This window comes from Cherax quadricarinatus, chromosome 50, assembly GCF_038502225.1.
Source record: "Cherax quadricarinatus isolate ZL_2023a chromosome 50, ASM3850222v1, whole genome shotgun sequence".
NCBI classification, from domain to species: Eukaryota; Metazoa; Arthropoda; class Malacostraca; order Decapoda; family Parastacidae; genus Cherax; species Cherax quadricarinatus.
The window spans coordinates 19,538,627-19,563,626 of record NC_091341.1 but is presented as its reverse complement, the minus strand read 5'-3'; the positions used below and the strand labels follow the sequence as shown (position 1 = coordinate 19,563,626).

General features: G+C 50.3%; 1 protein-coding gene across 4 annotated transcripts in view; it reads right to left on the bottom strand.

Moving 5' to 3' along the window:
* Positions 1–25,000, bottom strand: part of LOC128695384 (protein abrupt) — a 145,659-nt gene that overhangs the window by 79,757 nt on the left and 40,902 nt on the right. Inside the window, exons 1-2 of one of the 4 annotated variants that reach the window (XM_053785930.2) lie at positions 10,407–10,894; positions 9,000–9,805 (exon numbers count right to left, since the gene is read on the bottom strand). In XM_053785930.2, the coding sequence (XP_053641905.1) occupies positions 9,000–9,805; positions 10,407–10,434 (834 nt within the window). In that variant the 5' untranslated portion in view covers positions 10,435–10,894. Of the gene's footprint in view, positions 1–8,999; positions 9,806–10,406; positions 10,895–25,000 lie in introns of those variants that run through there. The other 3 variants (XM_053785932.2, XM_053785933.2, XM_053785931.2) reach the window with 3 other exon arrangements.

Sequence of the window (25,000 nt, the reverse complement as noted above, 5' to 3'; positions counted from 1 at the left end):
CACTGCAATCACAGCTAAACTAGCAAACTACCACGCAAACTATCTTAGTTTTGCTAACCTAACCTGCAATACAGTGGTGCTCAGCGCCATCTACCGAGTAAATAGTTACACCGCCAGGAGTCCTTTGATAATAACAATAATAATAATAATAATAATAATAATAATAATAATAATAATAATAATAATTATAAATTACTGTTATAACTATTATTATTATTATTAGTAGTAGTAGTAAAGTAGTAGTAGTAGTAGTAGTAGTAGTAGTAGTAGTAGTAGTAGTAGTAGTAGTAGTAGCAGTAGTAGTAGTAGTAGTAGTAGTAGTAACAGTGATGCACTGGAGGACGAGGGAAGATATGATAACAATATACAAAATACTGAGAGGAATTAAGAAGGTGAACAGGGACAGAATGTTTCCGAGTTGAGAAATAGGATCCATACATAGCTTTAAAAAGAGGAAGTGAACCAAGTAGCGACCAGCAAAGAGGCGGGGCCAGGAGCTGTGAACTGACCCCTGCAACCACATATAGGTGAGTACACACATCTGACGTGGCACAGAGTGAAAACGTGAACGTTTGTATACTATTCTATAATATTTCGTTCAAGACAAGAGAAGCAAGGAATCAAGACTCTGACTTCTGACCAATTTGCAGAATTATTGCAGATCCTAATGTGGCTGAAAATCACATTTGATTCCTTCGCAGTTCGTATAGAATATCGTTGTTGTGGTACCAGAGTGTGGAGAACAATGGAGAGGATGAGGCTCTTAGCCACTGGTACTGTGTGAGGGCAATTAGTGTTGGGTAATTAGTGGGTATTAATTAATATTAATTATGCAGACCGGAAGGCTTAGGCTAACCCGAGTTTGTAGTTTGATATTATTATTATTATTATTATTATTATTATTATTATTATTATTATTATTATTATTATTATTATTATTATTATTATTACTACTATTACTACTACTATGATCTCAGTTATAAATGAGTATTTATGTTAGATATACTCAAACATAATGTGGGATACGATTTTTATCCTAATTTTAAAGGTTAAAATATCACTATGTCCTTTACAGTGCTCTTAAGTGTACACAAAATATACTTGTGCTAGTTGTATCACGGTGGGTGGCGGGACTGAACGTTTCTAAACTTGATGAGTAAGATATATGTTCAACAGTTGCGTATCATTAGTGTTGAAACGTTTCTGTACGCGGTAGGCTTCTTCAGTCAAATACGTACAGAGAATGGATTGTAGACAGTAAAAGCGATGAGTTAAGATGCTGTAATCAGTCCGTTAAGATGCTGTAATCAGTCCATTAACCTTGGAGAAGTCTTCAGCTCTATGGTCTGTCAGGTCATGGAAGGGTCACAGACAAGGCCAACACATGACCTGGGAACCTTGTGGTGTGACACCAACTGGGCATCACGTGACCTGGGGACGCCTGGAAGTTAGGTTAGGTAAGATCTGTCACGAAACAGGACAGGTGTTTCCTGAAGCGGGTCTTAGTCATATGATGACCCGCCGCTGGAGCTTTTGGTCAACTGGCCGAGGTCTTATACCTAGAGCTGCTCAGTTAAGGTCAGCGTGACACGGGTAGCTTGGGCAATAATAATAATAATAATAATAATAATAATAATAATAATAATAATAATAATAATAATAATAATAATAATAATAATAGTATGACCCAGAAGAAGATGGGGTTATAAAATGCAGTGCAGACAAGCATTGCAATAATTACTCAGAAAGGATGACTGACATTGTGAGTCACATTCTCACAATATGATTGATAGGTTGTCAGACTCATAGTGAATATAGTGACCTGTAAGATGCTGTGTTCTCTCTCACTCTCTCTCTCTCTCTCTCTCTCTCTCTCTCTCTCTCTCTCTCTCTCTCTCTCTCTCTCTCTCTCTCTCTCAGTGCAGTAGCTGCCCAAAGGTCGCTGATACACAAGCGGCAAGAACAGCTGCATCAGACACTACTAAGGCCACACAGGTGTACTGTACAGGTGCACACATCCAACTGGCGAAAATACACATGCACGCACACACACACACACACACACACACACACACACACACACACACACACACACACACACACACACACACACACACACACACACACACAGGACATCACTTACGAGAGGCCCCTTGGAGCTAGCGATCACGTGGTTCTGAGTTTTGATTATATAGTAGAGTTACAAGTGGAGAAGGTAACAGGAACTGAAGGGGACAGGCCAAACTATAAAAGGGGGGACTACACAGGTATGAGAAACTTCCTGCAGGAGGTTCAGTGGGACAGAGAAATGGAAGGAAAATCAGTAAACGAGATGATGGAATATGTGGCAACAAAGTGCAAGGAGGCAGAGGAAAGTTTTGTTCCCAAGGGAAACAGAAATAATAGGAAGACCAAAACGAGTCCTTGGTTTACCCGAAGGTGTAGGGAGGCAAAAACTAAGTGCAACAGAGAATGGAAAAGGTACAGGAGGCATAGGACCCAGGAAAACAAGGAGATTAGTAGAAGAGCCAGAAACGAGTATGCACAGATAAGGAGGGAGGCCCAGCGACAGTATGAAAACGACATAGCATCGAAAGTCAAATCTGACCCGAAACTGCTGTATAGCCACATTAGGAGGAAGACAACAGTCAAGGACCAGGTGATAAGGCTGAGGAAAGAAGGTGGAGAACTCACAAGAAACGATCAAGAGGTATGTGAGGAGCTCAACACGAGATTTAAGGAAGTATTTACAGTAGAGACAGGAAGGACTCTGGGGGGACAGACCAGATGGGGACACCAGCAAGGAATACACCAACAAGTGTTGGACGACATACATACAGATGAGGAGGAGGTGAAGAAACTGCTAAGGGACATCGATACCTCAAAGGCAATGGGACCGGACAACATCTCCCCGTGGGTCCTTAGAGAGGGAGCAAATATGTTGTGCGTGCCATTTACCACAATGTTCAACACGTCCCTGGAAACTGGGCAACTACCTGAGGTATGGAAGACGGCAAATGTAGTTCCCATTTTTAAAAAAGGAGACAGAAAAGAGGCACTAAACTATAGACCTGTGTCATTGACGTGTATAGTATGCAAAATTATGGAGAAGATTATCAGGAGGAGAGTGGTGGAGCACCTGGAACGGAACAAGAGTATAAATGCCAACCAGCACAGATTCATGGAAGGCAAATCCTGTGTCACAAACCTTCTGGAGTTTTATGATAAAATAACAGAAGACACAAGAGAGAGGGGTGGGTTGATTGCATCTTCTTGGACTGCAAGAAGGCCTTTGACACAGTTCCTCACAAGAGATTAGTGCAGAAGCTAGAGCATCAGGCGCATATAACAGGAAGGGCACTGCAATGGGTCAGAGAATACCTGACAGGGAGGCAACAACGAGTCATGGTACGTAATGATGTATCACAGTGGGCACCCGTGACGAGCGGGGTCCCACAGGGGTCGGTCCTAGGACCAGTGCTATTTTTGGTATATGTGAACGACATGATGGAAGGGTTAGACTCGGAAGTGTCCCTGTTTGCAGATGATGTTAAGTTAATGAGGAGAATTAAATCTGATGAGGACCAGGCAGGACTTCAAAGAGACCTGGACAGACTGGACACCTGGTCCAGCAAATGGCTTCTCGAATTTAATCCTGCCAAATGCAAAGTCATGAAGATAGGGGAAGGGCACAGAAGACCACAGACAGAGTATAGGCTAGGTGGCCAAAGACTGCAAACCTCACTCAAAGAGAAAGATCTTGGGGTGAGTATAACACCGAGCATGTCTCAGGAAGCACACATGAATCAGATAACTGCTGCAGCATATGGGCGCCTGGCAAACCTGAGAACAGCATTCCGATACCTTAGTAAGGAATCGTTCAAGACACTGTACACCGTGTATGTCAGGCCCATACTGGAGTACGCAGCACCTGTTTGGAACCCGCACTTGATAAAGCACGTCAAGAAACTAGAGAAAGTACAAAGGTGGCCAAAGACTGCAAACCTCACTCAAAGAGAAAGATCTTGGGGTGAGTATAACACCGAGCATGTCTCCGGAAGCACACATCAATCAGATAACTGCTGCAGCATATGGGCGCCTGGCAAACCTGAGAACAGCATTCCGATACCTTAGTAAGATATCGTTCAAGACACTGTACACCGTGTATGTCAGGCCCATACTGGAGTATGCAGCACCTGTTTGGAACCCTCACTTGATAAAGCACGTCAAGAAACTAGAGAAAGTACAAAGGTTTGCGATAAGGTTAGTTCCAGAGCTAAGGGGAATGTCCTATGAAGAAAGATTAAGGGAAATCGGCCTGACGACACTGGAGGACAGGAGGGTCAGGGGACACATGATAACGACATATAAAATACTGCGTGGAATAGACAAGGTGGAAATAGACAGGATGTTCCAGGGAGGGGACACAGAAACAAGAGGCCACAATTGGAAGTTGAAGACACAAATGAGTCAGAGAGATATTAGGAAGTATTTCTTCAGTCATAGAGTTGTAAGGCAGTGGAATAGCCTAGAAAATGACGTAGTGGAGGCAGGAACCATACACAGTTTTAAGACGAGGTTTGATAAAGCTCATGGAGCGGGGAGAGAGAGGGCCCAGTAGCAACCGGTGAAGAGGCAGGGCCAGGAGCTAAGACTCGACCCCTGCAACCACAAATAGGTGAGTACAAATAGGTGAGTACACACACACACACACACACACACACATCAGGCAGGACTACAAAGAGACCTGAACAGGCTACAAGCCTGGTCCAGCAACTGGCTCCTTGAATTTAACCCTGCCAAATGCAAAGTCATGAAGATTGGGGAAGGGCAAAGAAGACCGCAGACACAATATAGTTTAGATGGCCAAAGACCGCAAACCTCACTCAAGGAAAAAGATCTGGGGGTGAGTATAACACCAAGCATATCTGGAAATAAATGGTATAAAATACCGACACAATGGCAATATAAACACAAATGCAGTATAATGTGATCCTTTATTGACTACGTTTCGCCCACACAGTGGGCTTTTTCAAGTCACAAACAGAACTACCTGGGGTGGAAGGAACGCGAGTATTTATAGTCCGGCTGAGGTCAGGTGAAGAATGCTGCATCTGATGATGTACCGAGTGGGGTTATAGAGTCTAAAAACTTGGGTAGCTTGGAAAGGAGATTGGATAAGTTTGTAAGCAGACCTTCTACAGTGTTCTTATGTGGGATAGCGATGAAGAAGTTTCTTGGCAAGTGGTTCAGCTATGTTATAGAAGCCACTATTCTGGTTGAAGTTGTCGGATATAGAAATAAGTGATGATTCCAGGATTCTTCGGTATTGAGTGTTGTCTTCTGTGGCGATAAGTCTTGAGTTTCTGTAGTTTATCAAGTGGTTGTGTGAATTACGGTGTTGTACGCAGGCATTCCTTGTGTCGTCAGACCTGCTTGCGTATTGGTGTTCTGAAATACGTGTTTGGAGGTCCCTTGATGTTTCGTAAGCTGACAGACGCAGGGCAACTGCCAGACGGCTAGAAAACACAAATATAATCCCTATAGACAATAAAGTAAATGTCCAGGAAGCACCAGACTAGAGCCTAATATCAGTGACTACCATGCTGGCTAAGGCACTACAAATGGAGACTGTCTTACCAACTTGAAAGAAATAAGAGAAAGCTACAACGGATTTAGAGATGACATCTTGTGTCTAGAATCTCCTAGTTTTATCACACTGGTGAACACTTTTCTGTGTAGGTGTGACCCGGAGTGTGACCTGGTGAGAGGTGACATGTGACACTTGATGGTGACACGGTGTGACACCTGGTGGTGACATAGTATGACCTGGTGAGAGGTGACGTAGTGTGACACTTGATGGTGACACGGTGTGACACCTGGTGGTGACATGGTGTGACCTGGTGAGAGGTGACGTAGTGTGACACTTGATGGTGACACGGTGTGACACCTGGTGGTGACAGTGTGACCTGGTGAGGTGACGTAGTGTGACACTTGATGGTGGCACGGTGTGACACCTGGTGGTGACATGGTGTGACCCGGTGAGGTGACATAGTGTGACACGTGATGGTGACACGGTGTGACACCTGGTGGTGACATAGTGTGACCTGGTGAGGTGACGTAGTGTGACACTTGATGGTGACACGGTGTGACACCTGGTGGTGACATGGTGTAACCTGGTGAGAGGTGACGTAGTGTGACACTTGATAGTGACACCTGGTGGTGACATGGTGTGACCCGGTGAGGTGACAGTGTGACACTTGATGGTGACACGGTGTGACACCTGGTGACATGGTGTGACACCTAGTGGTAACATGGTGTGACCTGGTGAGGTGACATAGTGACACGATGGTGACACGGTGTGACACCTGGTGGTGACATGGTGTGACCTGGTGAGGTGACGTAGTGTGACACTTGATGGTGACACGGTGTGACACCTGGTGGTGACATGGTGTGACCTGGTGAGAGGTGACATAGTGTGACACTTGAATGTGACACGGTGTGACACCTGGAGGTAACATGGTGTGACCTAGTGAGAGGTGACATAGTGTGACACTTGATGGTGACACGGTGTGACACCTGGTGGTGATATGGTGTGACCTGGTGAGAGGTGACGTAGTGTGAAACTTGATGGTGACACGGTGTGACACCTGGTGGTGACACGGTGTGACCCAGTGAGAGGTGATATAGTGTGACACTTGATGGTGACACGGCGTGACACCTGGTGGTGACATGGTGTGACACCTAGTGGTAACATGGTGTGACCTGGTGAGAGGTGACAGTGTGACACTTGATGGTGACACGGTGTGACGCCTGGTGGTAACATGGTGTGACCTGGTGAGATGTGACATAGTGTGACACTTGATGGTGACACGGTGTGACGCCTGGTGGTAACATGGTGTGACCTGATGAGAGGTGACGTAGTGTGACACTTGATGGTGACACGGTGTGACACCTGGTGTTAACATGGTGTGACCTGGTGAGGTGACGTAGTGTGACACTTGATGGTGACACGGTGTGACACCCGGTGGTGACATGGTGTGATCTGGTAAGAGGTGACATAGTGTGACACTTGAATGTGACACGGTGTGACCCCTGGAGGTAACATGGTGTGACCTGGTGAGAGGTGACATAGTGTGACACTCTTGGTGACACGGTGTGACACCTGGTGACATGGTGTGACCTGGTGAGAGGTGACATAGTGTGACACTTGATGGTAACACGGTGTGACACCTAGTGGTGACATGTGACACCTAGTGGTAACATGGTGTGACCTGGTGAGAGGTGACCCATTGTGGCATTTGGTGACACGGTGTGACACCTGGTGCTGACATGGTGTGACTTGGTAAGAGGTGACGTAGTGTGACACTTGATGGTGACACCTGGTGGTGACATGGTGTGACCTGGTGAGAGGTGACGTGGTGTGACACTTGACAGTGACACGGTGTGACACCTGGTGGTGACATGGTGTGACGTGGTGAGATGACATAGTGTGACACTTGATGGTGACACCGTGTGACACCTGGCGGTAACATGGTGTGACCTGGCGAGAGATGACATAGTGTGACACGAAGGTGACACGGTGCGACACCTGGTGGTAACATGGTGTGACCTGGTGAGGTGACAGTGTGACACTTGGTGACACGGTGTGACACCTGGTGGTGGCACGGTGTGACATCTGGTGAGACGGTGTGACACCTGGTGGTGAGACGGTGTGACACCTGGTGGTGACACGGTGTGACACCTGGTGGTGACACGGTGTGACACCTGGTGGTGGCACGGTGTGACATCTGGTGAGACGGTGTGACACCTGGTGGGAGGTAACGAGATGTGACACCGTCAGATGACACAACAACGCTCACGTTAACACTGGTTGACAGCTCATCTTTCGTAATGCAACACAGTAGTGCACTAAGCTTAACGACACTGCAGACTACATTGCGACAGATGACCAAGCTCTTTCCGTCGCCTACAGCACTCTGTGCCCCCACCAACAGCCTGGCCGGTCAGAGACCAGGCCGCCAAACCCATCAAAGATTCAAAGATAAACATGAAAAACTCGAGAATATTCGTCTTGACTGCTCAACAATCCCGTAGCACGACTGTATGTTAGTAAGGTACAGTATGACTGTATATTAGTAAGGTACAGTATGACTGTATATTAGTAAGGTACAGTATGACTGTATATTAGTAAGGTACAGTATGACTGTATATTAGTAAGGTACAGTATGACTGTATATTAGTAAGGTACAGTATGACTGTATATTAGTAAGGTACAGTATGACTGTATATTAGTAAGGTACAGTATGACTGTATATTAGTAAGGTACAGTATGACTGTATATTAGTAAGGTACAGTATGAACTTTATGGCGTTCTACTGCAAAATTTCGCCCACCAGACTGAGCACTTAAGTCCTGGTGGTCGAAACGTATTCTCAATCAAATGTCATAACTCGAATGTTGTCTTGTTAGCATATGAGATTTTTAATAGGTCTACCATTTTAATAGGTCTATCATTATAATAGGGCTATGATATTAATAGGTCTATGGTATTAACAGGTCTATGATATTAACATATCTATCATGTTAATAGGTCTATCATTTTAATTAATGACTATATTAATAGATCTATCACTGTTAATAAGTCTATCGCATCAGTAGGTCTATCATTTTAATAGGTCTATGAGTAGACTAGTGGACATGAGGTTAGAATGTGATTGTGTTAGTTAATGCTAAGCTTAAACTGGATAAATGATTATTTTTCTAGCCGGAGAACATAAGTGGTGATACTAAATGTGTAGATGAAGATATACTGCGCATGTGCGACTGTATCCATCTTTATTAGGTGAAGATACACCGGCAGGTTGAAGAGCGGCGCATGTGTAGTTTTATCCACAAGTTTATTTTTCTGCTGGAAGCGAACAGTTTGATGATAAGCTCGAGGTGACTGGTAAAACCTCCAGAGTGTACATGAATCACGGAGAAAATAACTTACTGACCTTCTTTCTGTCCTTGGGCGGCGTCGAGGAATCGGTGGTTGGGGAGGAATTGGTGGTCTCTGGCGTGGGCGGACTGATGTGGGCGTTGTGAGCAACGTGGGCGGCATGGGCGGCGTTCTTCATGACAGTAGCAGCGAGGGTGATGGGCGTGAGGAGCCCAGGCACAGGCGTCACCAGCCCGGGGGGCGTGGGTAAAGGCTTCATTTTGGGTAGAATCCTCGGCAGATCATCCAGAGACTTGAATTTCTTAGCCGGGGGTGTGAGGGACTCCGTGTTGTTGACGTTGGGCATTATGGGTACCCCGATGGCGGTGCTGCCGATGGTAGGCGTGGCGGTGTTGAGATGTGACTGTTGCAACCCTGGCGAGCAGAATTTCCGTTCCATCGCTTCCAGGATCTTCGAGGTCTCCTTGTGTCTCTCCGAGGAATCGGAGAGCCCTTTGATCTGGAGACTCTCAGCCGTTTTGAGAAACGAGGAGAGATCATGTTGGTGGACATTGATCTCCCCACGGTACATGAAAGAGAGAAGTGCCTCTAGGTCTCCTGCTCGTACGTCTCTCATGAAAATGATAGGATGCTTGCAGGGGTTGCCCAAGAACAGCGCCTGGAAGTACGGGCTGCACGCCGATAGGATCACTTTGTGGGCAGCGAAGGTTCTTCCGTCGCAGGCGAGAGTGACGTCAGTGAAGGCTTCTTGTTCGTATAGCTGGTCGAACACCGTCACCAGGTTACTCTGGTGGTTGTTCCATTTGAGGAGGAAGCGCTCGGCCTCCATCCTGCCGCTCCCCACCGGACCCGTCGCGGTTCCTGCAATACACAAACAACTCTCAATAAAGTGGTTTCTGCAACACAAACACAATTATACATCTAAATATTCCCTGAAACACACTCCTACAAGATAAAGCATAATGTTATTACTAAATTTACTGACAATAAAGAATAACTCATGGAAATGACAGGACTCGACCCTTGGCAAAGCAATCTTAAAATTACCCGGCCAACACTCACTCCACTGTCGGGCGAACTTTGGCTTGCTGACATGCCTTGTCAAGGGTTATGTCCATTCCACAAGTTGTTTACAGTCCTGTTAATACGATTTCACGTGTCAGTAAAGAAATAAATATATTATTATTATTATTATAATCAAGGGGGAAGCGCTAAACCCGTAGAGGGGGGATGTGGAAGGCATTCAGGCTTAATTCGGGGAACTGGAGCACAGATCCAATTCCCTAAATCAAGAGCCCCTCACCAACATCAAGGAACCTTCCATGAGGGGAAAATAAATATAAATTTAGCTAAAAAAATGGATTAGAGAAAAAATAACATTACATTTTTTTTTTTTTTTACTTTTTTTTAAAGAAGTCTAAAATCACAGGTGCTTTCGTATTAACACTTGCCAGGATCTTACCTATAGTGCACCATATCAGGTCCATCATTCAGAGGCATAAGAGGTTGTTGTAGGGTCTGAGTGCTGGCCCCAACGTCCCTGTGCGATGAGAGACTTATGCCCTAACCCCAGATCTCAAGGGCTGAGGACAGTAAGTGAAGAGCCAGAAGCTTTGTATATGTTTGAGGAACATAATAGCCCACCCAAATAATCCTTAATATATCTGTAACATTGAGCAAGGAACTAAGGATCTAAGGCTCTGAAAGTAGACTTTTCATAGATGTGAGTTCTTGATGACCGAAGATTGTATCTTCAATATCTTTCGAGGGAGGATTAGTTACGGGCAGAGAGGGAAAGAGAAGCCTGGAATATCGAGGATGGACCCAACAGACTCGGCAATTAAGGAGCACTTTAAATATGCACTAGACAGAGTGAGGCCTAGGTATATCCATCCTTGAAAAAGCCAGCTCCAGCTTGAGCCAGCTCACCCACGCTACTGCCCCATCACAACCCTCCTCCTGTTATATTGGGTTTGCTTCACGCCCAGAGGGACGTACACTTAACGTCATGACAAGGAAACTCTGACCAAAATAACTAACAATAGATCTGAAATGCAGGGCGGCCATGTGACTGTGCGAGGATCTATGACTGTACAGGTTTTCCAACATAATGTTAATCAATCCTTCTCAAGCGACTAGAACGTGTCTATCTCAGAGAGTCGTCAATCCCCAGAACCACTAACAGACAGCAAATATAAAATCGTATGCAGATTTACTAACCAGTTTTCCTGGTGAAGGAGGTGTTCGTTCCACCAGGAAAAACTAGCGCCCCCCTGAGGCTGTTCACAACACCAGGATAAACTAGCGCCCCACGAAGCTGTTCGTTCCAGAAGGATAAAGGTGTTCCTGGTCTCAATAAAAGCAGCACTTTCCTGTTTCTAATACGCGGAGTGCAGTAGCTACCGCAGACGTTAACGCAATTTTTATTTAGATATCAATGAAGAGATATCTATTTACATGTATAATGACAGGCCCTGTGTTTATGTAGTACATTTTAGGCTTAGTTGGCGATCTTGGCTTGTGAAGCAACGATGGTTTACCCAAACATGTTAAATGTACATTCATTGTTGCAATAACATGGCATAAAAACACTGGGAACATCCGCAATCAAATATTTCAACAACGTTAAGTTAATCTGACTAAACTTAGGCTAAAATTAGACCGGGTATTACAATACTTAAAATTAAAAACGTATTTACGATATTAATTCAGTAGTTTCCTGACGAACAAATACCACCGCAGTTGTAAACTGAGACAAAGGTAGTGCAGAAAAGCTACGGTAATAGAAATGTTTTTCTTCGTATAGAGTGCTAAAACACTTGGATGGGATACAGGATAGTTAATAGTGAGTTGAGTTTGAAGTCTAGCGACTACACGAGAGTTATTAGTCTGTAGGTTTTTCAAGAAACATGACAAGTGTTTCTTGATCCAGGTCTTAGCCAAATGTTCATCCGCCACTGGAGGTTTTGGCCATTTGACAGAAGCCTTCCACTGGCTTACCAGTCCACACTTTTAAAATCTGATATCTATTAGTCCACACATAAAGCATTCAACACGAGTCAAGAATACTCTAATCTCTAAAACAGGGATTAAAGCAAGCTCTTAGTGTACATACATTGAGAGACACACCGCTCGATGTATATATCCTGGTGTATATAATATGAGAGAGCGAGTGGCGTAGTAACTGGTAGCTTCTCGAAATGCTGCGCGTACTGTGTTTATCAGCATGCCTTTCAAAATATTGTAATAGTACTCCCTCCAACACTCTCACCAGCACTCCCTCCAACACTCTCACCAGCACTCCCTCCAACACTCTCACCAGCACTCCCTCCAACACTCTCATCAGCACTCCCTCCAACACTCTCACCAGCACTCCCTCCAACACCCTCACCAGCACTCCCTCCAACACTCTCACCAGCACTCCCTCCAACACTCTCACCAGCACTCCCTCCAACACCCTCACCAGCACTCCCTCCAACACTCTCACCAGCACTCCCTCCAACACCCTCACCAGCACTCCCTCCAACACTCTCATCAGCACTCCCTCCAACACTCTCACCAGCACTCCCTCCAACACTCTCACCAGCACTCCCTCCAACACCCTCACCAGCACTCCCTCCAACACTCTCATAAGCACTCCCTCCAACACTCTCACCAGCACTCCCTCCAACACTCTCATCAGCACTCCCTCCAACACTCTCACCAGCACTCCCTCCAAAACTCTCATCAGCACTCCCTCCAACACTCTCACCAGCACTCCCTCCAACACTCTCACCAGCACTCCCTCCAACACCCTCACCAGCACTCCCTCCAACACTCTCATCAGCACTCCCTCCAACACTCTCACCAGCACTCCCTCCAACACTCTCATCAGCACTCCCTCCAACACTCTCACCAGCACTCCCTCCAACACTCTCACCAGCACTCCCTCCAACACTCTCACCAGCACTCCCTCCAACACTCTCACCAGCACTCCCTCCAACACCCTCACCAGCACTCCCTCCAACACTCTCATCAGCACTCCCTCCAACACTCACCAGCACTCCCTCCAACACTCTCACCAGCACTCCCTCCAACACTCTCACCAGCACTCCCTCCAACACCCTCACCAGCACTCCCTCCAACACTCTCATCAGCACTCCCTCCAACACTCTCACCAGCACTCCCTCCAACACCCTCACCAGCACTCCCTCCAACACTCTCATCAGCACTCCCTCCAACACTCTCACCAGCACTCCCTCCAACACCCTCACCAGCACTCCCTCCAACACTCTCATCAGCACTCCCTCCAACACTCTCACCAGCACTCCCTCCAACACCCTCACCAGTACTCCCTCCAACACTCTCATCAGCACTCCCTCCAACACCCTCACCAGCACTCCCTCCAACACTCTCATCAGCACTCCCTCCAACACCCTCACCAGCACTCCCTCCAACACCCTCACCAGCACTCCCTCCAACACCCTCACCAGTACTCCCTCCAACACTCTCATCAGTACTCCCTCCAACACTCTCATCAGCACTCCCTCCAACACTCCCACCAGCACTCCCTCCAACACTCTCATCAGCACTCCCTCCAACACTCCCACTAGCACTCCCTCCAACACCCTCACCAGCACTCCCTCCAACACTCCCACCAGCACTCCCTCCAACACCCTCACCAGCACTCCCTCCAACACTCCCACCAGCACTCCCTCCAACACTCTCAGCACTCCCTCTAACACTCCCACCAGCACTCCCTCCAACACCCTCACCAGCACTCCCTCCAACACTCCCACCAGCACTCCCTCCAACACCCTCACCAGCACTCCCTCCAACACCCTCACCAGCACTCCCTCCAACACCCTCACCAGCACTCCCTCCAACACCCTCACCAGCACTCCCTCCAACACTCTCATCAGCACTCCCTCCAACACTCCCACCAGCACTCCCTCCAACACTCTCATCAGCACTCCCTCCAACACTCTCATCAGCACTCCCTCCAACACTCCCACCAGCACTCCCTCCAACACTCTCATCAGCACTCCCTCCAACACTCCCACCAGCACTCCCTCCAACACCCTCACCAGCACTCCCTCCAACACTCCCACTAACACTCTAACACTCCCACCAGCACTCCTTCCAACACTCTCACCAGCACTCCCTCCAACACTCCCTCCAACACTCCCACCAGCACTACCTCCAACACTCTCATCAGCACTCCCTCCAACACTCTCACCAGCACTCTCTCCAACACTCCCACCAGCACTCCCTCCAACACTCTCATCAGCACTCCCTCCAACACTCCCACCAGCACTCCCTCCAACACCCTCACCAGCACTCCCTCCAACACTCCCACTAGCACTCTAACACTCCCACCAGCACTCCTTCCAACACTCTCACCAGCACTCCCTCCAACACTCCCACCTGCACTCCCTCCAACACTCCCACCAGCACTACCTCCAACACTCTCATCAGCACTCCCTCCAACACTCCCAACATTAGTCCCACCAGCACTCCCTCCAACACTCCCAACATTAGTCCCACCAGCACTCCCTCCAACACTCACCAGCACTCCCTCCAACACTCCCACCAGCACTCCCACCAGAACTCCCTGGAACACTCACCAGCACTCCCTCCTACACTCCCACTAGCACTCCCTCCAACACTTCCACCAGCACTCCCTCGAACACTCACCAGCACTCCCTCCAACACTCCCACCAGCACTCCCTCCAACACTCTCACCAGCACTCCCTCCAAAACTCCCTCCAGCACTCCCTCCAACACTCCCATCAGCACTTCCTTAAACACTCTCACCAGCACTCCCTCCAACACCCCCATCAGCACTCCCTCCAACACTCTCACCAGCACTCCCACTAGCATTCCCTCCATTATTATTATTATTATAATCATGGGGAGCGCTAAACCCGTAGGGATTATACAGCGCCTGTGGGGGAAGGGGATGGAAGGTATTCAGGCTTAATTCAGGGAACTGGAGCACAGATCCAGTTTCCTAGATCAAGAGCCCCTCACCAGCATCAAGGACCCTTCATTGAGGGGAGCACTCCCTCCAGCAATACCCCCAGCACTCTCTCCAGCACTCCCACCAGCAATACCCGCAGCAATACCCCCAGCACTCCCACCAGCAATACCTGCAGCAATACCCCCCAGCACTCCCTCCAGCAATACCCGCAGCAATACACACAGCAATACCCCCAGCACTCCCACCAGCAATACCCGCAGCAATACCCCCAGCACACCCTTCAGCACTCCCACCAGCAATACCCGCAGCAATACCCCCCAGCACACCCTTCACCACTCCCACCAGCAATACCCACAGCAATACCCCCCAGCACACCCTTCAGCACTTCCACCAGCAATACCCGCAGCAATACCCGCAGCAATACCCCCCAGCACACCCTTCAGCACTCCCACCAGCAATACTCGCAGCAATACCCGCAGAAATACCCCCCAGCACACCCTTCAGCACTCCCACCAGCATTACCCGCAGCAATACCCCCCAGCACACCCTTCAGCACTCCCACCAGCAATACCCGCAGCAATACCCCCCAGCACTCCCACCAGCAATACCCGCAGCAATACCCCCAGCACACCCTTCAGCACTCCCACCAGCAATACCCGCACCAATACCCCCCAGCACAACCTTCAACACTCCCACCAGCAATACCCGCAGCAATACCCCCCAGCACACCCTTCAGCACTCCCACCAGCAATACTCGCAGCAATACCCCCCAGCACACCCTTCAGCACTCCCACAAGCAATACCCGCAGCAATACTCCCCAGCACACCCTTCAGCATTCCCACCAGCAATACCCCCAGCACACCCTCCAGCACTCCCACCAGCAATACCCGCACCAATACCCTCCAGCACACCCTTCAGCATTCCCACCAGCAATACCCACAGCAATACCCCCAGCACATGCCCTTCAGCACTCCCACCAGCAATACCCACAGCAATACCCCCCATCACACCCTCCAGCACTTCCACCAGCAATACCCGCAGCAATACCCCCCAGCACACCCTTCAGCATTCCCACCAGCAATACCCACAGCAATACCCCCAGCACATGCCCTTCAGCACTCCCACCAGCAATACCCGCACCAATACCCCCCAGCACACCCTTCAGCACTCCCACCAGCAATACCCACAGCAATACCCCCCATCACACCCTCCAGCACTTCCACCAGCAATACCCGCAGCAATACCCCCCAGCACACCCTTCAGCATTCCCACCAGCAATACCCACAGCAATACCCCCAGCACATGCCCTTCAGCACTCCCACCAGCAATACCCGCACCAATACCCCCCAGCACACCCTTCAGCACTCCCACCAGCAATACCCACAGCAATACCCCCCAGCACACCCTTCAGCACTCCCACCAGCAATACCCACAGCAATACCCCCAGCACACCCTTCAGCACTCCCACCAGCAATACCCACAGCAATACCCCCAGCACTCCCTCCAGCACTCCCACCAGCAATACCCGCAGCAATACCCCCAGCACATGCCCTTCAGCACTCCCACCAGCAATACCCGCAGCAATACCCCCCAGCACATCCTTCAGCATTCCCACCAGCAATACCGACAGCAATACCCCCCAGCACACCCTTCAGCATTCCCACCAGCAATACCCACAGCAATACCCCCAGCACATGCCCTTCAGCACTCCCACCAGCAATACCCACAGCAATACCCCCAGCACACCCTCCAGCACTCCCACCAGCAATACCCGCAGCAATACCCCCCAGCACACCCTTCAGCATTCCCACCAGCAATACCCACAGCAATACCCCCAGCACATGCCCTTCAGCACTCCCACCAGCAATACCCGCAGCAATACCCCCAGCACACCCTCCAGCACTCCCACCAGCAATACCCGCAGCAATACTCCCCAGCACACCCTTCAGCATTCCCACCAGCAATACCCCCAGCACACCCTCCAGCACTCCCACCAGCAATACCCGCACCAATACCCTCCAGCACACCCTTCAGCATTCCCACCAGCAATACCCACAGCAATACCCCCAGCACATGCCCTTCAGCACTCCCACCAGCAATACCCACAGCAATACCCCCCATCACACCCTCCAGCACTTCCACCAGCAATACCCGCAGCAATACCCCCCAGCACACCCTTCAGCATTCCCACCAGCAATACCCACAGCAATACCCCCAGCACATGCCCTTAAGCACTCCCACCAGCAATACCCGCACCAATACCCCCCAGCACACCCTTCAGCACTCCCACCAGCAATACCCACAGCAATACCCCCCATCACACCCTCCAGCACTTCCACCAGCAATACCCGCAGCAATACCCCCCAGCACACCCTTCAGCATTCCCACCAGCAATACCCACAGCAATACCCCCAGCACATGCCCTTCAGCACTCCCACCAGCAATACCCGCACCAATACCCCCCAGCACACCCTTCAGCACTCCCACCAGCAATACCCACAGCAATACCCCCAGCACACCCTTCAGCACTCCAACCAGCAATACCCACAGCAATACCCCCAGCACTCCCTCCAGCACTCCCACCAGCAATACCCGCAGCAATACCCCCAGCACATGCCCTTCAGCACTCCGACCAGCAATACCCGCAGCAATACCCCCCAGCACATCCTTCAGCATTCCCACCAGCAATACCGACAGCAATACCCCCCAGCACACCCTTCAGCATTCCCACCAGCAATACCCACAGCAATACCCCCAGCACATGCCCTTCAGCACTCCCACCAGCAATACCCACAGCAATACCCCCAGCACACCCTCCAGCACTCCCACCAGCAATACCCGCAGCAATACCCCCCAGCACACCCTTCAGCATTCCCACCAGCAATACCCACAGCAATACCCCCAGCACATGCCCTTCAGCACTCCCACCAGCAATACCCGCAGCAATACCCCCAGCACACCCTTCAGCACTCCCACCAGCAATACCAACAGCAATACCCCCCAGCACACCCTTCAGCACTCCCACCAGCAATACCCACAGCAATACCCCCAGCACACCCTTCAGCACTCCCACCAGCAATACCCACAGCAATACCCCCAGAACACCTTTCAGCACTCCCACCAGCAATACCCACAGCAGTACCCCCCAGCACACCCTTCATCACTCCCACCAGCAATACCCACAGCAATAACCCCCAGCACATGACCTTCAGCACTCCCACCAGCAATACCCGCAGCAATACCCCCCAGCACACCCTTCAGCACTTCCACCAGCAATACCCGCAGCAATACCCCCAGCACATGCCCTTTAGCACTCCCACCAGCAATACCCGCAGCAATACCACCAGAAAAACCCTTCAGCACTCCCACCAGCAATACCCCCAGCACACCCTTCAGCACTCCCACCAGCAATACCCGCAGCAATACCCCCCAGCACATGCCCTTCAGCACTCCCACCAGCAATACCCGCAGCAATACCTCCAGCACACCCTTCAGCACTCCCACCAGCAATACCCACAGCAGTACCCCCAGCACATCCTTCAGCACTCCCACCAGCAATACCCACAGCAATACCCCCAGCACACCCTTCAGCACTCCCACCAGCAATACCCACAGCAATACCCCCAGCACACCCTTCAGCACTCCCACCAGCAATACCCACAGCAATACCCCTAGCACACCCTTCAGCACTCCCACCAGCAATACCCACAGCAATACCCCCCAGCACACCCTTCAGCACTCCCACCCTCCCACCAGCAATACCCACAGCAATACCCCCCAGCACATGCCCTTCAGCACTCCCACCAGCAATACCCGCAGCAATACCCCCAGAAAAACCCTTCAGCACTCCCACCAGCAATACCCACAGCAATACCCCCAGCACACCCTTCAGCACTCCCACCAGCAATACCCGCAGCAATACCCCCCAGCACATGCCCTTCAGCACTCCCACCAGCAATACCCGCAGCAATACCTCCAGCACACCCTTCAGCACTCCCACCAGCAATACCCACAGCAATACCCCCCAGCACACCCTTCAGCACTCCCACCAGCAATACCCACAGCAATACCCCCAGCACACCCTTCAGCACTCCCACCAGCAATACCCACAGCAATATCCCCCAGCACACCCTTCAGCACTCCCACCAGCAATACCCACAGCAATACCCCCAGCACACCCTTCAGCACTCCCACCAGCAATACCCACAGCAATACCCCCCAGCACACCCTTCAGCACTCCCACCAGCAATACCCACAGCAATACCCCCCAGCACATGCCCTTCAGCACTCCCACCAGCAAAACCCGCAGCAATACCCCCCAGCACACCTTTCAGCACTCCCACCAGCAATACCCCCGAGCACACCCTTCATCACTCCCACCAGCAATACCCACAATACCCCCCAGCACATGCCCTTCAGCACTCTCACCAGCAATACCCGCAGCAATACCCCCCAGCACACCCTTCAGCACTCCCACCAGCAATACCCACAGCAATACCCCCCAGCACACCCTTCAGCACTCCCACCAGCAATACCCACAGCGATACCCCCAGCACACCCTTCAGCACTCCCACCAGCAATACCCACAGCAATAACCCCCAGCACATGACCTTCAGCACTCCCACCAGCAATACCCGCAGCAATACCCCCCAGCACACCCTTCAGCACTTCCACCAGCAATACCCGCAGCAATACCCCCAGCACATGCCCTTTAGCACTCCCACCAGCAATACCCGCAGCAATACCCCCAGAAAAACCCTTCAGCACTCCCACCAGCAATACCCCCAGCACACCCTTCAGCACTCCCACCAGCAATACCCGCAGCAATACCCCCCAGCACATGCCCTTCAGCACTCCCACCAGCAATACCCGCAGCAATACCTCCAGCACACCCTTCAGCACTCCCACCAGCAATACCCACAGCAGTACCCCCAGCACACCCTTCAGCACTCCCACCAGCAATACCCACAGCAATACCCCCAGCACACCCTTCAGCACTCCCACCAGCAATACCCACAGCAATACCCCCAGCACACCCTTCAGCACTCCCACCAGCAATACCCACAGCAATACCCCCAGCACACCCTTCAGCACTCCCACCAGCAATACCCACAGCAATACCCCCCAGCACACCCTTCAGCACTCCCACCATCCCACCAGCAATACCCACAGCAATACCCCCCAGCACATGCCCTTCAGCACTCCCACCAGCAATACCCGCAGCAATACCCCCAGAAAAACCCTTCAGCACTCCCACCAGCAATACCCACAGCAATACCCCCAGCACACCCTTCAGCACTCCCACCAGCAATACCCGCAGCAATACCCCCCAGCACATGCCCTTCAGCACTCCCACCAGCAATACCCGCAGCAATACCTCCAGCACACCCTTCAGCACTCCCACCAGCAATACCCACAGCAATACCCCAGCACACCCTTCAGCACTCCCACCAGCAATACCCACAGCAATACCCCCCAGCACACCCTTCAGCACTCCCACCAGCAATACCCACAGCAATACCCCCAGCACACCCTTCAGCACTCCCACCAGCAATACCCACAGCAATATCCCCCAGCACACCCTTCAGCACTCCCACCAGCAATACCCACAGCAATACCCCCAGCACACCCTTCAGCACTCCCACCAGCAATACCCACAGCAATACCCCCCAGCACACCCTTCAGCACTCCCACCCTCCCACCAGCAATACCCACAGCAATACCCCCCAGCACATGCCCTTCAGCACTCCCACCAGCAATACCCGCAGCAATACCCCCAGCACACCTTTCAGCACTCCCACCAGCAATACCCCCGAGCACACCCTTCATCACTCCCACCAGCAATACCCACAACAATACCCCCCAGCACATGCCCTTCAGCACTCTCACCAGCAATACCCGCAGCAATACCCCCCAGCACACCCTTCAGCACTCCCACCAGCAATACCCACAGCAATACCCCCAGCACACCCTTCAGCACTCCCACCAGCAATACCCACAGCGATACCCCCAGCACACCCTTCAGCACTCCCACCAGCAATACCCACAGCAATACCCCCCAGCACACCCTTCAGCACTCCCACCAGCAATACCCACCAGCAAACCCTCCAGCACTCCCACCAGCAATACCCCCCAGCACACCCTTCAGCACTCCCACCAGCAATACCCCCCAGCACACCCTCCAGCACTCCCACCAGCAATACCCCCAGCACACCCTCCAGCACTCCCACCAGCAATACCCCCCAGCACACTCTCCAGCACTCCCACCAGCAATACCCCCCAGCACACCCTTCAGCACTCCCACCAGCAATACCCCCAGCACACCCTCCAGCACTCCCACCAGCAATATCCCCCAGCACACCCTCCAGCACTCCCACCAGCAATATCCCCCAGCACACCCTCCAGCACTCCCACCAGCAATACCCCCCAGCACACCCTCCAGCACTCCCACCAGCAATATCCCCCAGTACACCCTCCAGCACTCCCACCAGCAATATCCCCCAGCACACCCTCCAGCACTCCCACCAGCCATACCCCCCCGCACACCCTCCAGCACTCCCTCCAGCACTCCCACCAGCAATACCCCCCAGCACACCCTACAGCACTCCCACCAGCAATACCCCCAGCAATATCCCCCAGCACACCCTCCAGCACTCCCACCAGCAATACCCCCCAGCACACCCTCCAGCACTCCCACCAGCAATACCCCCCAGCACACCCTTCAGCACTCCCACCAGCAATACCCCCCAGCACACCCTTCAGCACTCCCACCAGCAATACCCCCAGCACACCCTTCAGCACTCCCACCAGCAATATCCCCCAGCACACCCTCCAGCACTCCCACCAGCAATACCCCCCAGCACACCCTTCAGCACTCCCACCAGCAATATCCCCCAGCACACCCTTCAGCACTCCCACCAGCAATATCCCCCAGCACACCCTTCAGCACTCCCACCAGCAATAACCCCCAGCACTCCCTCCAGCACTCCCACCAGCAATACCCCCCAGCACACCCTTCAGCACTCCCACCAGCAATACCCCCCAGCACACCCTTCAGCACTCCCACCAGCAATATCCCCCAGCACACCCTTCAGCACTCCCACCAGCAATACCCCCCAGCACACCCTCCAGCACTCCCACCAGCAATACCCCCCAGCACACCCTTCAGCACTCCCACCAGCAATACCCCCCAGCACACCCTCCAGCACTCCCACCAGCAATACCCACCAGCAATACCCCCAGCACACCCTCCAGCACTCCCACCAGCAATACCCCCCAGCAATACCCCCCAGCAATACCCCCCAGCACACCCTCCAGCAAACAGGATGCCAAAAGCAAGTTTATTATTAGTAGTAGTAGTAGTAGTAATAGTTATTATGAATTATTATTGTTATTATTATTATTAAAGGAAATTGCACAGTGCCTATATACTTTGAGGATGTTAGGCAGGTTCTTAAGAATAGGTATGGGAAGGAGGGAGGGCCAGGAGCTGAGAATCAACCCCATGAACCTCAAACACGTGAGTGCGCAAGCATGCACACACGTACACAAGGAACTATACATAGTTTTAAGAAGAGGTATGACAAAGCTCAGGAAGCAGAGAGGGAGAGGACCTAGTAGCGATCAGTGAAGAGGCGGGGCCAGGAGCTGAGTCTCGACCCCTGCAACCACAATTAGGTGAGTACGTAACCATGCACGTACACGCATGCACGTACGCACGCAGGAATTTTGACCAAAGATTGTATTTTTTGAGGTCGGGTGAGTGAGACAATACACTTGATACAAAATCAATCTACAGTAACGATATGCAATTTTTTTTATTGATGACACGAAACATTATTCATCAAGACCTCTGATGTTTGATGCGAGAAGCTTCAGTTCCTTGGAATACGAGCCCTTGGCCATCATCAAGGCCCCCTTACCGTAGGGGAAGAATGTGATAGATATGTAAGTGCTAGTAGGTTATCTCTCAGCTTCCCTGATATCTAGTCTCCTGACACCTGCTAGCCTCTTTTCTCCTAGCAGTAAATAGGTACCTGTTATTACAGTAAGATACATGTACAACAGCTGGGTATATTTGCTGTTGAAACATATGAACACATATGTCTTATTCGTGATATATATACTTTTATGTGACTGTTGTGGGTTGGATCCGGCACAAGGCAAGAAATGGGTATATTTCCTTACATCTGCTTCCCTCGTTTCAATTATTAATGCTTAACTGCACGACCCTTACGGGTTTAGCAATTAGTTATGATTATAACAATCAAATGATAATAAACAGATACCTGTTAGTAGACTGTTTTGGGTCGCATCTTGGACAGGGTGAGACATATGGGCAAGTCTCCTTAATCCTACCTTCAGTAGGGCTGAGTTTTTAAACGTGTTGCTGGAGAATAGCAGCTATTAACATGACAGGTGCCCTCTCATGTACAGCAATGAGAAATGGACTGTAAGGACGCCATTTACAGCTTAACATCTGACTACTATGGACCAGTAGACTTACTGGAGTGCTTCTCTTTTCTGAAGAACAAAAAAGCACAATATCTTAACTGGATCAATGCACAAATAATCCGCACATAAGAGAAAGACGCTTGTGACGACGTTTCGGTCCGACTTGGACCACTGACTAATAACACTGTGTGTGTGGTATCTGAATAGTACAACTTGTGTGGATACGAGGACACAATATGCGGTATAAGTTGTTAGGAAATCGCATATAACACGAGTGTAAACAAATCACGAAGACAACGTTCCGCTCTACGTAGAGTTTTATCGACTCTGGGAGGATCAAGCCTCCCACTCCTTGGGTTCAATGACCCATATGGGTTTAGCGATTCACATAAATACTTATAATCTGAGATCAAGGATGACCATCCAGGTGAGACAGTGGCGCTCTCTCTCTCCTTGGAAATCCTGAGGTAGATGTGTTGACCTCAGCGTCTTCCCATGGCCTCCAATTGCTGTATCATACTAACCTCTCCCTAGATCCTATGTCATTATACGATTGAAAAGTTCTTCGAAATTCTTGTAGGCCTATTGTGACACAAAGGATGTGGGGATACTTTCTACATCTTACACATGATTCGCACATCTGGGAACATCCTTGCGGGACACCATACATGTCATCCTTTGAAACTCGTACAGTTCACACCATGCAGACCATGTTGATCACGTACTACTTTGACACAAATATATATATATATATATATATATATATATATATATATATATATATATATATATATATATTTATATTCAGTGTGAAAGAGGGCAGCAAGGCGGAGAGCCACTGCAGTGCGAAGGGCCCATGGGTTAAGACGTATGCTAATCACAGAGACTGGAAATATTAGGAGTAAATCAAGTCATGGGTATTTTTACCTAAGAGACAAGCTGACTCCCTCGGCAACTCGATCCTTCTCAGATAGCTGCATAAGTAAACCATACCCCCGGCCGGGATTGAACCCGCGGTCATAGAGTTTCAAAACTCCAGCCCGTCGCGTTAGCCACTAGACCAGCTAGCCACAATAAGATTCATCCAACTAGGTATATTTCTACACCATAGGAAGGTTAGCAAAGGCACCACTGTGACCACAAATGCAAGTTTTTACAGACGAATCTCCAGCTAGCGTGGCCGTGACGAACTCTAGCTCAAGTCCCTTCACTGCCGTCAACATGACTCAAGAAATCGTAATGACACGATTGCAAACAAACCATACCCCCGGCCGGGATTGAACCCGCGGTCATAGAGTCTCAAAACTCCAGCCCGTCGCGTTAGCTGGAGTTTTGAGACTCTATGACCGCGGGTTCAATCCCGGCCGGGGGTATGGTTTGTTTGCAATCGTGTCATTACGATTTCTTGAGTCTAGCTGCATAAGTCTTTATCACGATGGGACTGTCCGAACTGGAGTATTTCAGCTGGTCTTGTTTGGGATGAAAGAGCATCCCACATGCTGGTGTCATTAGTGTAGCTGGGGTCGTCCACTACAGCTGAATTACGTTTATGTTACTGTAGAATTTCCGTCACTAGTTCGCTGGATCCATGGAAGGAAGACGACTGGCAAGGCATTATGAGACGCTGTATGAATGCTGG